Source organism: Coenobita brevimanus, chromosome 115 (assembly GCF_032717465.1).
Source record: "Coenobita brevimanus isolate Jiangsu-jjx chromosome 115, ASM3271746v2, whole genome shotgun sequence".
NCBI classification, from domain to species: Eukaryota; Metazoa; Arthropoda; class Malacostraca; order Decapoda; family Coenobitidae; genus Coenobita; species Coenobita brevimanus.
The window spans coordinates 875,817-890,205 of record NC_137068.1 but is presented as its reverse complement, the minus strand read 5'-3'; the positions used below and the strand labels follow the sequence as shown (position 1 = coordinate 890,205).

The window sequence follows — 14,389 nt, the reverse complement described above, 5'->3', positions numbered from 1 at the left end:
GTGAAGAACATCCTGTAGGTGTTGCATAATTTTACACATGATTTATATTGTGCTCCTTGCTAATCAACCAGCGGCCTATCTTGGCTTAAATGGGAATATAGTAGCCAGCATTTCGATTACAGGAATTTTTGAAATCCCAAAAACACGCACATATTGACGGAAAGCGACAGGGACTCGGTAGTTTACAGCAGTTTCCTGTGTCGTGATAGGAAACATATAAATTTTTTTTTTATATGCGCTCATATGCTAGTATTCCCTACTATTAACCACCTGTAATTAATGCTACTTTTGGTATATTTTGATCTAAGAAGGAAAAACGTTTAGGGCTGCATCGCTCTTTCGTGATCAAATGAGCATCACTGATCCTTTGGTAAAGACACTATTAATAATATTTTCTTCATAATTGTTAAAATATAATTATATAGAATGCACTCATATTTTATTTTCCACAATATCTTATTTATTAAATAACTTGATTGTGATAAACATTATCTCTCATGTGACCACGAGGTACTGGGCCTTTTCACCTGCGAATACGGAAGGGAGAGGTGAGATGCTCGATTTGAAATTTTTATCCGCGCTCATCGTATGTTATATTGACTTTGAGAGTAATGTTATAACGTCAGCTTTTATTTTGAGATTTAATTACACGATTTTTTATGAGGTATTCTTGATTTTTTGTGTTCTAATCTTGCTTTGACATCGTTTTTCAGGAAGGGTCCTCGGCAATTCACAGCAATCATGGTAAGCAGTTTTATTTGCTTTTTTGGCTTTTTTCCACATGAAATATCGTTCTTACATAATGGAACTGACGTTTGAATAACCATAGATTGTTTCTGAGGTATACTAATGCTTGTTTCTTTATTGCAGCCGAAGCAAATAATGGAAATCAAGGACTTCCTTCTGACGGCGAGAAGGAAAGATGCCAAGTGTGAGTATAGTTCATTTTTCTGGCTTTTTAATATATTGAAGTTTATTTCTGATGACCTGATGATACTTTTGAGTTTCATATTTACATTTTGAATTGTTTTACAGGGCTTGTGAATATTTTTTGGTTGTAGAATAAGTATAAATATTCTTTAAAAATGCAGCTTGTTGAAATTGCAAAATTTTTGGAAATGTTTAAAAATTTTTTTCGTATATTTTTACCCATTATTGTCCTTATTTTTTTTATATTTTGCGGGGTTTAATTATTTATTTTTATTAATGTATGCTGAGGTTAGGTTCCGAACGATGCCTAGGTTAGGTTCCGAACGATGCCTAGGTTAGGTTCCGAACGATGCTTAGGTTAGGTTCTGAACAATGCCGAGGTTAGGTTCCGAACGATGCCGAGGTTAGATCAGAATGAAATGGCCATTGTTATCAATTTGGTTAGGCTAGATTTTTTTGTTTTTTTTTATGATTATAATTTTATTTTCAGTTTGATAGTTATGCTTCTGTAGAATAACCAGGAGCTTATTGGAAATTTTGGTGAAATGATTGTTTCAGCCTCTAACAGAATTACGAGTGTTTGATCCATTTTTTCTGTATTAGAAAATTCCAAGACACTTTTCTTTATGGTATTTTTGTGGCAAATTATTTTATTTTACTTTTGAAGGTAACCTAACCTAACCTTCAGGAGTAAAATAAAAATAATTTGCGATGAAAAGGTATAAGAATAATGTCTTAGAATTTCCTTAAATAAACTCGTAATTCTGTTTGGGGTGAAACGATAATAGAACCGAAATTTTTTGTTTCCTGTCTTAGTTTTTTTGGGCTATTTTGTAAGATTTTTTTTGTTTTTCTCCTCTTTTTCAAGTTTTGGTTATTCAAGAAGACTAACATCTTATTTTGGAGTTTCCGTTTATTTATTTATTTATTTTTTTATTGCAAAACTTCATCTCATTAACCTTTTTGTATTTTCAGAGTCTGTTTTCAAGTTCTGATTTCTATTAATTTAAAAGTGATGGAAAACATTTGCCAAACTGAAGAGGTGGACTCCATCTTTGGGTGAATGGAAGACAGACGCCAATTTTAGCTTGCAGTTTTTACGCGAAATTATGCGTCATTTTGATTTTTCCAAACTAATTCTAAATTTTTTTAATAACCCGACCCAATTTATCCTAACGTATATTAAGCTGACCTTGTAAGACATCCCAGCCTAGCCTAATCTAACCTTTTATGTATTAGTGTTTTAACCTTACCAAACCTATCGTATATGAAATCATGTTCTGACCTGTCTCATATGTAATATTATATTCAAACTTAACATCCTTTTTGTACCGTAATTGTATTTTAACCTAACCAGACCAGTCCCTTACATAGTTGTAGTTTAGCCTAACCTAGCCTCTCCCTTTTATAATCATATTTGACTGGAACCAATTCCTTACGTAATCATATTTTAGCTTCCTGACCTATCCTGTATGCACTGTAATTGTATTTTAGCTTAACCTAACCTGTCCTTTAAATAATCGTATTTTGGCCTAACCTAACCTGTGCTTTATATAATTGAATTTTAATCTAACCTCACCTATTCCTTATATAATCGTAGTTTAACCTAACCCATCCTATCCCTTACTGTATGTAATTGTATTTTAACCCAACTCTGGCACTTAGGTAGTCATATTCTAACCTGACCTCTCCATAATGCAAGCGTATTTAAACCTAAGCTAATCTTTATGTAATTGTATTTTAATCTAGCCTGATTTATCACTTACATAATTGTATTTCCTCAGTTTATTGGTGGATCCTCTTTACACTCAAACAGTCTTCCTGAATAATTATTGTTTATTATTTTATTTTATTGAATTATTTATTTATTTTTTATTTATTTATTTTTTATAATGGTTCCCTCTCGGGGAAGAATATTTCAGTTTTATTATACTGTGCAATTTAATCAGATTTTTCATGCTACTACTCATAATTGATATCATGATAAAAGTATGGTTTTCTCTTGTATGTCATTTGTTCACTTCTTACCCCCATTTCCAAAATGACTGGTTTTTGAGAGGCTGCATCCTTCTGGTAATCAGTAAATTACAAGCAATTATAAGTTTCTACCATGACACCCTGTAATGTAACATAGACTGAACAATTCAGTCTTAACCAATTAAATTCCAACCTAATCTTCATTATCAACCTTTTAACCAAACAAATTCCAACCTAATCTTAGTTATCGGCCTCACAGTCCTGAAAAACTGGTGGGGCTGTAAGAGTGCCTGTCGCATACAGAGACTGTGGCATAACTAAGTTGGCAGACAGCAGTGCAGCTCTTGATTGCTTCGAGTAAATCACATCTTGATTGCCACCTGGGAAGATTTAAAAATGTTTTTTATTATTGATATCCAAAGGAAGTATCGTAGAATAAAATGTGTTTGCATAGATGAATTTTGTATACATGCAGTATAGAGTGCCTCTGAAATACATGGATTATATATGGGTTGACACAGGAACACTTTTTAATTGTACAGGCGGGTCTCATTGTACGAGCATCTGCTATACGAGAATTTAATGATGTGAGAAAGAGCAGTTTGACCCAGATTCCATGATGTGAACAGAGTATATATGTTAACCTTACCCTATTTTTACCAGAAGTTATGTTCTCTGGTATATGATTGAAAAAAAAAAAAAGAACCGTTATGAGTTAAGGCTAACTGAGCAGCCCTCGATTAACGTGGCCCACTCGTATGGTGGGACATCTATCTATCTATCTATCTATTGCCAGACGCCTCAGTCCCGTTTGGGGTGGCCACAAACAAATCGCCTCCAAGTTGCCCTGTCCCCCGCCATTTCACTCCCCTGCTCCCAACTCACACCCCCCTCTGTCATATACCTCTCCACCCCATCCCTCCATCTCATCCTCGGCCTCCCCCTCCCTCTTTCCCCCTCCACCTCACTCACATACACTCTCTTCGTCAGTCTTTCACCCTCCATCCTCTCCACATGGCCACATGGTGGGACATGCTTGTATTTTTTTTTTTTTTTCCAGAAGTTCCCCTGCCAGGAATTTCCAGGAGTTTTAAGTATTTCGTCATTGTTTTGTATCTTAGTTTTCATTTTTTTTTTCCCCCAAATGTATTATGCAATTTAACCATGGATTTGGCTTTAATGATTTTACTAATAACTACTTGAAAATGAAAACTACCAGTTGATATAACATTGTGGCCATGTACAGCCATCTCGTCCTATTTGTGGGGGTTATGGTGCCAAAATTGCCATGAATAGCTAAAACCCTGAGTACTCTAAGTGAATTAGGAACATGTACCTCGTGGGGTACGATTTTCATTAGCTTCCTAGTGGTAAGCGGATGAAAGCCAGCCACCGCCATCATTGTATTGTACAGGGCTCTTGTTTGGCGAGCCACAGCTCGCAAATGCGAGCATTTTTTCCCTTCGGCGAACAAATTTTACATGCAAGTCACCTTTTGGCGAGGGGAAAATACATCCACTTCAAAACCCAGTAAACTACAAAATAAGTAAATCACACTTAAATGAACAAAAAAGCACATCGTGATCGATTATTAAGTCTTCCCTTGTCACCACCGTGAATATTTAAAAGATTATATTATTCTAATATCCATCCATCATCCAATCCTATGTTGCCCCATATATCACAATGTGTAAAATAAACAAATATATTGCTCGTAAAATATTACGCCTCGTAGTTAGTTAGGCTACTAAAAATTTATTTGGTTTGTAAATCTGAAACCTTAGGAGCGAAATGGCTTGCAACCATTGGCAGTTAACAAGAGCCCTGTTGTACTGAAAATATAAAGTAACGGCTTAAAAGTATGTTACAGTAGTATGCGTAATATTCTGTGGTCCTCACCATTCGGCTGCTGTTGCCTCATGTCATTCCACTGCCACATCTTGTTCTTCAGTGTCTCCTCTACTGTTTATGCTTTTATTAGTGATGATTTCGTGATGACAGTGAAATGGTAAAATGATGGTGATGAAAAAATCTTCCTGTTTAGACACTTTGCAGCAGCTGAGGCATGTTGAGGATGCTGTGAGTCCATTATACAGTGATAAATGCATGCAAACTTTGCAGTTGTGCTGGTTGGTGGACGTAGTGGGGTGACGTGTGAGAAGAGTTGACTATGGGAGGGAGTGCGCGTGAAACTCGAAGCGGTCGGTCACAAAAATGTTTTATGGTGCTAGATTTGTGATTTAACCACCAGAAAATGAACCTTATTTGAATTTGTGAATGAAAAACCTGTGAGTAATAAGGGATGACGAGTCAAAAGTGTATATTGGTTTGGTCTGGGTATGTTTGAGTATTACAGGTAGACGTTTATGCCATTACTTAAAATATGTTTACAAGTAATGCAGTCTGAGAAACATGCTTCTCTTAGGCCCTTACTCAAGATACCTGTTTGAGTATTACAGGTAGACGTTTGTGCCATTACTTAAAATATGTTTACAAATAATGCAGTTTGAGAAACATGCTTCGCTTAGGCCCTTACTCAAGGTACCTGGCCTTGATGTCAAGAGCACGACAAATTTTTGTCGCGTCTAACCTGTCTTTCTTATCCAAGGTTATTGAGCAGGCCATATCTTGTTCAATTCTAACCACTGCTGCAGCATAAGAAGAGTTGTTCAAGTAGTTCAGTCGGCATACAGAAAATATTATTCAACTGAAACTGCATTAACAAGGGTTCATAGTGACTTGGTGGCAAACACCTGTTATGGACTGTCCTCTCTCCTAGTTCTGTTGGATCTGTCTGCAGCTTTTGACATAGTAGATCGTAAACTGTTGTTGGATTATTTGTATTTTTATTGCGTTCGTGACAGTGCTCTGTTGCTTCTTAGTTGTATCTGTCAGACAGGTCTCAGAGAGTACTTGCTGATTATGCCAGCTCAGATTCTGTTCCCCTTCTGTTCGAAGTCCCCCAAGGATCAGTTTTGGGTCCAAGTCTGTTTACAGTCTACACAAGCAGTATATTGATGCTCACATTTTCTATCATTTTTATGCTGATAACGGTTCTGTGTTAAGATGTCAGATTTCAACGATATCGAGACTAGGCTTGAATCTCTGTCTGATGTTAAAGAATTAGATGGCAAGGAGGAAACTTACGCTAAATGATGGTAAATCAGAGATCATTATCATCAGAGGAAACAGAAGGGGTGACGACACTGATAATGCCCTGGCATTGAACATTGGTGTGTCACAGCTGCCTCCAACCAGTTCTGTTCAAAGTCTGGGTGTTCAATTCAGAGTTAAATTACAAAGAACATATTGGTCCATTGTTATTGGGTGTAACTTGCATATCAGAAATCAGTACTTTGTGTGAAAATTCCTGAATAGACGTTGCCTCTTAACGTTGGTCCATGCAGTGGTCTTTTCTCGTGTTGATTATTGTAATTCACTGTGGCTTGGTCTTCTAAATAATTTACTAACAAAAGTTCAGTCTGTGTTAAACGGGGCAGCAAGGATTATCTTTGGTCTCTCTCTGAGAACCTCGACTACCCTGTACCTAATTGAGCTGCATTGGTTACTCTACCAGTAAAGGCTAGAATTGAATTTAAACTGTGTCTTATTACATTCAAGGCTCTTAGTTTTGGTGAAATTGTTGAAATTCCCATCGGCATGGCCGGGTGCGATGTTCCTTAGTGATGATGATTCCTACCATTCCTTGCGTCTTAACAAGCCTGAAGCCGTTCACCTGTCATCTTTCTCTGATCATTATTTTGTGTATAGAGCCACTAGGTTATATAATAGATTGCCGTTGTCTATGAGACAACTCTCTTCTGTTGAATCCTTTAAGAGAGTTGAAAGCCTCTCTCTCTTAAAAATGCTATATCCTGGAGAGAGTTACTTTGTTGGATGATATGGGGTTTAATTATTGTCACTTTCACATTTAGTACTGATGAAGTTTTGTATTGTATATGAGAGATGTCACAGTTCTTGTAATTGTTAAAGTACCGGTTGTGTGTGTGAGTGTGGAGCGCTAGTGAATTCCCAGTTGAAGAACTGGCGTTTTTGAGAAACAAAATACGTACCCGATTATTATTAATACTGTTGTTATTATGGTGGAAAAACATTAGGAAAATACTCACAGGAATCGGTTAAAAAAGAAAAACTTTCATATTATTATTACTATTACAACGATTTCATTCAGCATTAGAGAGTTTTCTATTGAGGGATGGCTGAGTAGGATTATCAGGAAATTGCAAGAGTAAAATAAAAATCTGTCATTGGATTGAAGGAGTTATAGGCTGTGTGATAAGACCTGTGTACCTGAGATGTATGGGGCAAGTAGTTGTGTGTGTGTTTTGAGGCTGCTGATTGGCCGCCGATGACATCATTGAAGTAAATGCATTTATGTATTGTAGTGCAACATACCGACGTAGGTGTACATCATGGGTGGATATTATAGTGCAACGTGCGGATGTAGGTGTACGCTGTGGGTAGATAATTTGCTTCAAACATCACTCATCGTTATATAAAACTTTATAGTCAAGTTTAATTTTCTTTGATAACGGTAAACTTTTACAGCTAATTGTGACCTATTTAGCTTCGGAAATTTTTCCACATTTAATCTGGCTGCTTGTGTTGAAGGCAGTTTAAAAATATAAATATGTGTTAAGAAGTGGTGTAGATTTAAATTATTGGCTGCCAATCAGCAGCCACGATTCAAACACACTTTACTCGCCCTGTACATCCCGGCTGCACAGGTCAGTCAAATAGGGTATAGTAAATCCTGTACAGCACTTTAAGCAAATACTCTGTCCAACACTGGAATAGTCTTTTTTAGTGTCTGCGAATTTTCTGTTTCAGCTCCAGATCACTTATCAGTCCCTCTTCAGAGAGAGAGAGGGAGAAAAGGGAGGGGGGGATAATCAGTTGCCCAACCAGACCCAATCATAACCACTTTATAGACGTACTTATGATATCTTCTGTGTCGTGGTCCCATTTGGGCCATGAACCTCGTAAGTATATGCAGTCCTAACCTTGAACAGTTATGCAGTCCAAATATATAAATTTTGGTGCAGTATTTTAGCTTGTTGCTTGTTTGTCTTGGTAACTGGCAAGCATGCAGGAAAAAAAAAAAAAAAAAAAAAAAAAAAAAAATTTTACATTTCGTACACACTGCAGTAATCATGGCAGAACTAGATTCGTATTAAGCCCGTGGGCTTCCCTCTCCTCTGTTGTGAACAGAAGGTTCAAAATGATAGGTGGAAAACAAGGTTGGTACTAGAGATTGCTCAATTGTGAGAAGCTTCGTACTGAAATTACTCAATACTGTAAATGACAACTTGTGATGCGAAAAGTGGTGGTTGCCATATTTGTCCAGACTTTATTGAACTGTTTAGCTGTACAGTAGTTCTTCGTTTTGTCCAAGGGTGTATTTTTGTATATTATTCCTGCCATCTCCAGTTTTTATTCAGCTCAGGATAAGCTTTTCAGTCAGGAGGTAATAGGTATAGTCTCCATTAACCTCCTCACATGAATACATCAACCCTAAGCTGAACAAAGCCATCAGGTAGCAGCACAGCGGTAATTACGGTAAGCCCTTCATAAGTCGAACTATATGAGGCTCTAGGGTAGTCCGACAACGAATTTTCTGGCTAACCGGAAATAATTGGGAAAAAACAATAACAACAATATTTGCAAATTATTTGGGGTTACTTATTTGTTAACACTAAACCAAAGAAGCATTTAAAAAGCAATAAAAATAAACCACCTGCCTAGCCCTGGGCTCCTACACATCTCTTGGGGCAATGTAGGATTGGATGATGAACGTATAAAATAAGCAATGAAAACAATTTTGTGCATGTCATAGGCTAGGCAAGGATAGGAGGTTGCATTGGTGGAGGGGTGCAACAGTCATTTATGTAAATTTCTGCACATATTTACTTCACTTTACAATTAATGAAACTAAAATGTAACACTTAGAATATAGTAAACTAAAATGTATGACTTGGAGTTTAAGAAGCTTAGCTAAATGTAACTATTTGAATAAACACTGTCACACCTCGGTCAGAGTACGATTTACCAGAAATTTCGCTTTCTGCAGGATCGACTCTTTGATGTTTTACTGTATCTGTAGCAACATTGCCTGCACCTCAACATGGAAATTCCTTGACCCTTCTGTAACCCCTCCTGGCTTATAGATATTTCATACATGTACACTGTTGCCTATGCATGTTTTGAAGTGTAAGATGTGTTAATGACTTCCCCTGTCTTCCACAGCTGTAAAGATAAAGAAGAATCCCGAGAATGTTAAGTTCAAGGTGCGATGCTCAAGGTACCTCTACACCTTGGTTATCCATGACCGTGAGAAGGCCGAGAAGTTGAAACAATCCCTTCCTCCTGGTAAGCCAGTGTGATAAATAGATGTGTCTTATGTGTAGTCAGAAGTAGAGGAAATATAATGCTTTCTTTGAAGGTACTAATGTGAAACCAAATCTGTGTGTGTGGAATAGGTATGTTTAGAGCATTTAGAGGGGGAATATTAATGCCACTGTTTTGTAACGTATTTTCTTGGGTAAGAAATTTTTTATTCCCCCACCACTGGATATTATTCAGCTTTGGAAACACTTCTGACAGGAGGATAACATTGTGCCTCTGGTAATCCCTTCATGACTAGAGATCCATCCTGATTTCAAAATAATAGTCTCGTTTTGTCCTTTGACCTCATGCTCCTCCTCCTCCTTCCTTCCTCTTTCTTCTCCTCCTCCTTTTCATCATCATCCATTATTGTCATCGTTATCCTTCTTGTCATTGTCATTGTTGGTGATACCAAGAAATGATACATCTCTCGGTAGACTGAATAAAATGAAGGATGTCGATACAGTGAGGGGATAAAGCAGGTACCAATACCAGATTTGTTGTAATGAAAGTATCAGTTTGAACTTTTTTACTTGTGGTTGTTTCCCACCTTAGTGATGTTATGAATTGTTCAATTTTAAATGGATGCAGTTATTCCAGGGTCATTTACTCTTCACAGCTTTTTATAATCCCTTCCAGGGTCAATCATTTACTCCTTCCAGCTTTGATAATCCTTCCAGGTCATTCATTCACTCTTCACAGCTTAATAACCCTTCCAGGGTCATGCATTTACTCCTTGGTTTATAATCCTTCCAGGTCATCCATTTATTCTTCCCAGCTTGTACAATCCTTCCAGGTGTTATTCATTTAAGGTGTGGTCACAGAGATGCTTGCTCTGGCTGAAAATCACCTGTGATATACAGCACTGCCATGCTGATTTTACGGGGATTTGCAGCCTGTTTAGGTCACATGGAGATAAGCAGAGTTTTATACTTTCATCTTGTTTGTTTAAATTGTTGTTGAGACTGACTTGTACAATGATAACCATAAATCCTTAACTACACATACACATACAAGCAGCACTGGAATGGATGAACACTTTGCACTCTTTGCCATACTCTCAGAATAGAAAAATAAGTGAAAGAAAGGAAGGCCTGATGTAGTGGTGACTCGTAGTGTAACCTGACCAGCCCACTAAGGTCTTTTAGAATGCCTACCTCTGAATAACTAATTGGGCTGTCAGTTAACATCAATATTTAATTCCAAAGTAACATAAGGCTGTATCATGTCAGTCTTCAAACTGCCTTTAGAAAAAGACCTACAGAGTTTAAGAAGGCACTTACTATCCCTGCCACTGTACACCATTGAACCTGGTTTATTATTCAGAACGTGAATAACATCACACCCTCAATAAATTTAAAAATTGGGTAGAACTTCAGTGGACGCTTTGAAAGCCGTTGTCAGCAACACGAGACAAGCAGGATCGTGTTTCCGAACTCTTGGCACTTCTAAGTCTGCCAGTAGGTGATGTTAACCAACCCAGGCCAGCAATTTTCAACTGGGATCAATGCCAGTGTGATCATGCCTTTACTCTTCCTTTCTTTATAATATTGTGTGTTTTCCTTCTGTGATGCACAGTTTCATATTCTTTGGTTAAGCATTTTTCAGTTGTTTGTTTTAACGCTACCATTTGCTGCATATTTTTGTGCGTTCTTTGAAGAATTTTCCAACTGTTTCATTCATGTTTATTTGCACGTTTTATTTCTTGCTTTGAAGTTTGGTTCATCCATGTTTCCAAAGCTGTTAATGTTAGTACTAACTCATTCAGATTCTGTTCAGAGACCTGTATATTTAATGTTTCACTGCATTTGTGTGTATATATCTGTATAATGCCATGGCATTCTCAGGGATTACTCATTTTTGTCCTTTGCCAGATTTTATTTCACATTTGTAGCAGAACAAGATAATGTTTTGGCTGTGCTACAACCTTTCCATAGATCGTGACTAGCATCATATGCAAGTGTTATTCTATTGCTGTAACTCAGCAGAGAAAATGGAGAGATGCCATTTTAGGCCATGTTAAAGTAAAAGGAGTACACTACGCTATAGTTAAGAGGGAAATTTTGATAGGAAGATTTTACATGGCATGTAACTACAGTACTGGTGCTTTATCCCACCTAACAACAGAATATATTGGACATTACCCCCCCTCTCCCTCTCCCCAAATGCCTTCTCACTCATACATGTTAAATTGTAAGTTATTTCTGCCTATTAGTGGGGGTGTCCATACAGTTTCTCAGCTAACTTTAGTGAGGGAACAACATTGGCTTTCAACATTTTTTTATTTTTGTAGTAGGTGGGAGGACACACCATCCACTCACTTGGTGTAGTGTTACAGTGGAGTGGCTGTACACTGGATGACAAACCATGTGGTCTTCTGTTAACCAGAAAACCATTTAGTGCATTGGATAGTAACTGTAACCAAACTGATGCAGCCTGGTGGCCCAGTGGTTTAGGGTGCTCTGTTTTAAGTTTTAATACACCGGGCAGTGTATTATATGTCATAGTAGTTTGGAACTAGGTTTGATAAAGGTTTCGTTAACCCATTCATTATAAAAGATTTTTCATAAATTGAAGAAAATTGTTTGAAGATAAGAAATAAACACCAAAAAAACAAAATATTAGTGTATTGAAAGGGTTAAATTAGGTTTGTTTTTGTAGGAAGAAAAAAATGCATGGGAAGTTTCTTCTCCATTCAGTCATAGTCCTTCCTGTAACAAGAGGTATGATGAGTGCCTTCTTGTAACCATGATTCTTAAGTAGGAAGATTCTAGTGTCCTTCCAGCTATTCAAAATCCAAGTTATTGTGGCCCCAGATTAATGTGAAATGAGAACCCAGTGGATTGCAGGTTGAAGTTGTCCTCATAGCTACTGTCCACAAACCTTTTAGGGGAGAGGATAGTGAGGAACATTTGCATAACCTGGTAGTTTTGTTATAAAGGTCTTTGAACTTGGCGTCCCTTATCAGCACCAAAATCTTTGTTACGATGGTTCAGATGTAAATATTTTCAGTGAATCCCATCCCTAATTTGCCATGTTAAATTTTGCTTTCCAGGTCAGAGGTCTGCACTGACTGATGGCTGTAGTTTATCCTTGAAGTAGTTGTTTTATCCTTTAATACTTAAGTTCATCCTCTAAGTACTGTACTGTTGTTTATTCTCAGAGTAGTCAGACTGTTATTTATAACTCCCAGGGCCGTATTTATGCTCTAGGTTGCTTGTAGATAAGTGTGTTATGCCTGAAACAGCTACCAAACACTTCAGGCTAACTGACTGATACCTCCTTCTCTCCTATGACTTTTTAAATATTACCACCAGATGGTTTTATTATACTTAGGAGAGACCTGTACTAGTTAAAGGGTTAACATCAGTTCTGTGGTACTCTCGTGTGGTACCTATATACTGAGCCCCCCCAAATGTCTGTGGCACGCTGCAGTAGCTGAGTGTCAGTTGATGTATTGAAGACGCCTAGGGGTACGGTATTGTGCAGAGAGACCTGTACTAGTTAAAGGGTTAACGTCAGTTCTGTGGTACTCTCGTGTGGTACCTATATACTGAGCCCCCCCAAATGTCTGTGGCACGCTGCAGTAGCTGAATGTCAGTTGATGTGTTGAAGACGCCTAGGAGTACGGTATTGTGCTTGTATGATACCTTTGTGTTGGCGTCAACTCCAACACTGCAGAAGAACACGATGATGGTGTGATTCTCTGCAGAAAAGAAGGGGTCAGTGATAAAAAATGGTTTAGTGAAGATGTATTATGTCCTCCAGCTAGCTGGAAAAGTCTCTCAAAATGAATATAATTGAAGGTAACAAGAATAAAATTAAAAGGTCATTGGATTGAAGGATTTAGTGAAAAAAAGTGAAAAATGAGATGATCTTTAGTAATAGTTAATTATTGTGGAGACTCAGACGTAAGAATTGGTTAGGATCCTATATAAATACGACCCTTAATTAATGCAAACTTATTTCTTTTCAGGCCTTCAGGTTAAGGAGTCTAAGTAGATGAATAAAAAAGAAAAAAAATTGTAAGAATTTGTTTGCCTTTCCCTCACAGCAATGATACCTACATGGCTGTTCGTAAATTTAGAACTTGCGTGTTGTGGGGACGGCTCAATTTGCTGGTGTGAGGTTAGATATTCAGATAGTTGTGAAATTATCTACCAGCTGTGCAGTCAGTGAGTCGGGGAGGAAAAAAAAAAAAAAAAATTGTTTACTTTTGTTTTCAAAGGCTTGAACATGCAGGTGTCGACCATGGTTGCCTAATGGTTGCTTCCCAATTCAGTCCCTTATCCCTGAGGTCACAGTGATCTCGTCCAGTCAGGTAGTGCTGACTGAGGCGTCCCCACAACACATGAGCATTGTGACACATTATACGTGGACCACTATGTATAGGATATCATTGCTGGTAGTTCACTTTGCCATATTGCTTTGAAGTATTTTACGTGTTTTTGATTTTTATTCATCAGATAGCCTATTTTTCTCCATGTGGATGATTGGATATTGTGGTTCATAGTTTGTATTGCTATCTCATTTTTGAAAATGTTATGATCATGACATTTTATTAATTTATGTTTCTTGTAGATAACTTATGTTCAGTGTTATTTGTGTTTCCATTAAGAATGATCATAGAATTGTTATATGTTTATATATTTACAGTAAGACCTCACTGTAATGGACTAATTGGGGCCCAAGCCATTCCGAAAAAAGCAAAATTCCGATAAAAGTGACATATGGACTTTCCCCTGCTAATCCGAACTTTTTTCGATATATCAGACATTAGTCCGGATTGCACTAATGATTTTTAAACTGTTGTCGCTACCATTGCAGTACTGTACTGTGTTATACCTTCATAACATTAATCAGATGTTATAATACAGGTATATATATAATAATACTGTACTGCACACTGATAAATATGTCTTTTATTTACATTATTGTGGTGAACATAGCTAAAGTGGTCAGGCAGTCCAGACTGCTTCTGGTTTTATTGGTCATTTTCCGATACATAGGAATTTAGTCCGGTAGCTCCTCAGTTCCAATAAAAGCGAATTCCGGTCTATTGAAGTCCATTATATTG

At 37.3% G+C, this 14,389-nt stretch overlaps 1 protein-coding gene across 1 annotated transcript; it reads left to right on the top strand.

Moving 5' to 3' along the window:
• Positions 1-512: 512 nt before the first annotated feature.
• Positions 513-13,344, top strand: RpL38 (ribosomal protein L38). The gene is made up of 5 exons (XM_080287007.1): positions 513-548; positions 714-744; positions 871-931; positions 9,175-9,297; positions 13,289-13,344. The coding sequence occupies exons 2-5, from the start codon at positions 742-744 to the stop codon at positions 13,312-13,314; spliced, it is 213 nt and encodes a 70-aa protein (XP_080143133.1). The 5' UTR covers positions 513-548; positions 714-741; the 3' UTR covers positions 13,315-13,344.
• Positions 13,345-14,389: the final 1,045 nt, after the last annotated feature.

What these genes read in the sequence shown, in the direction of transcription:
- RpL38 (XM_080287007.1), top strand. An exon ending in GAGAAGGAAAGATGCCAAGT is followed by an intron (nt 932 to 9,174) that starts GTGAGTATAGTT and finishes TGTCTTCCACAG; the next exon opens with CTGTAAAGATAAAGAAGAAT. An exon ending in GAAACAATCCCTTCCTCCTG is followed by an intron (nt 9,298 to 13,288) that starts GTAAGCCAGTGT and finishes ATTTCTTTTCAG; the next exon opens with GCCTTCAGGTTAAGGAGTCT.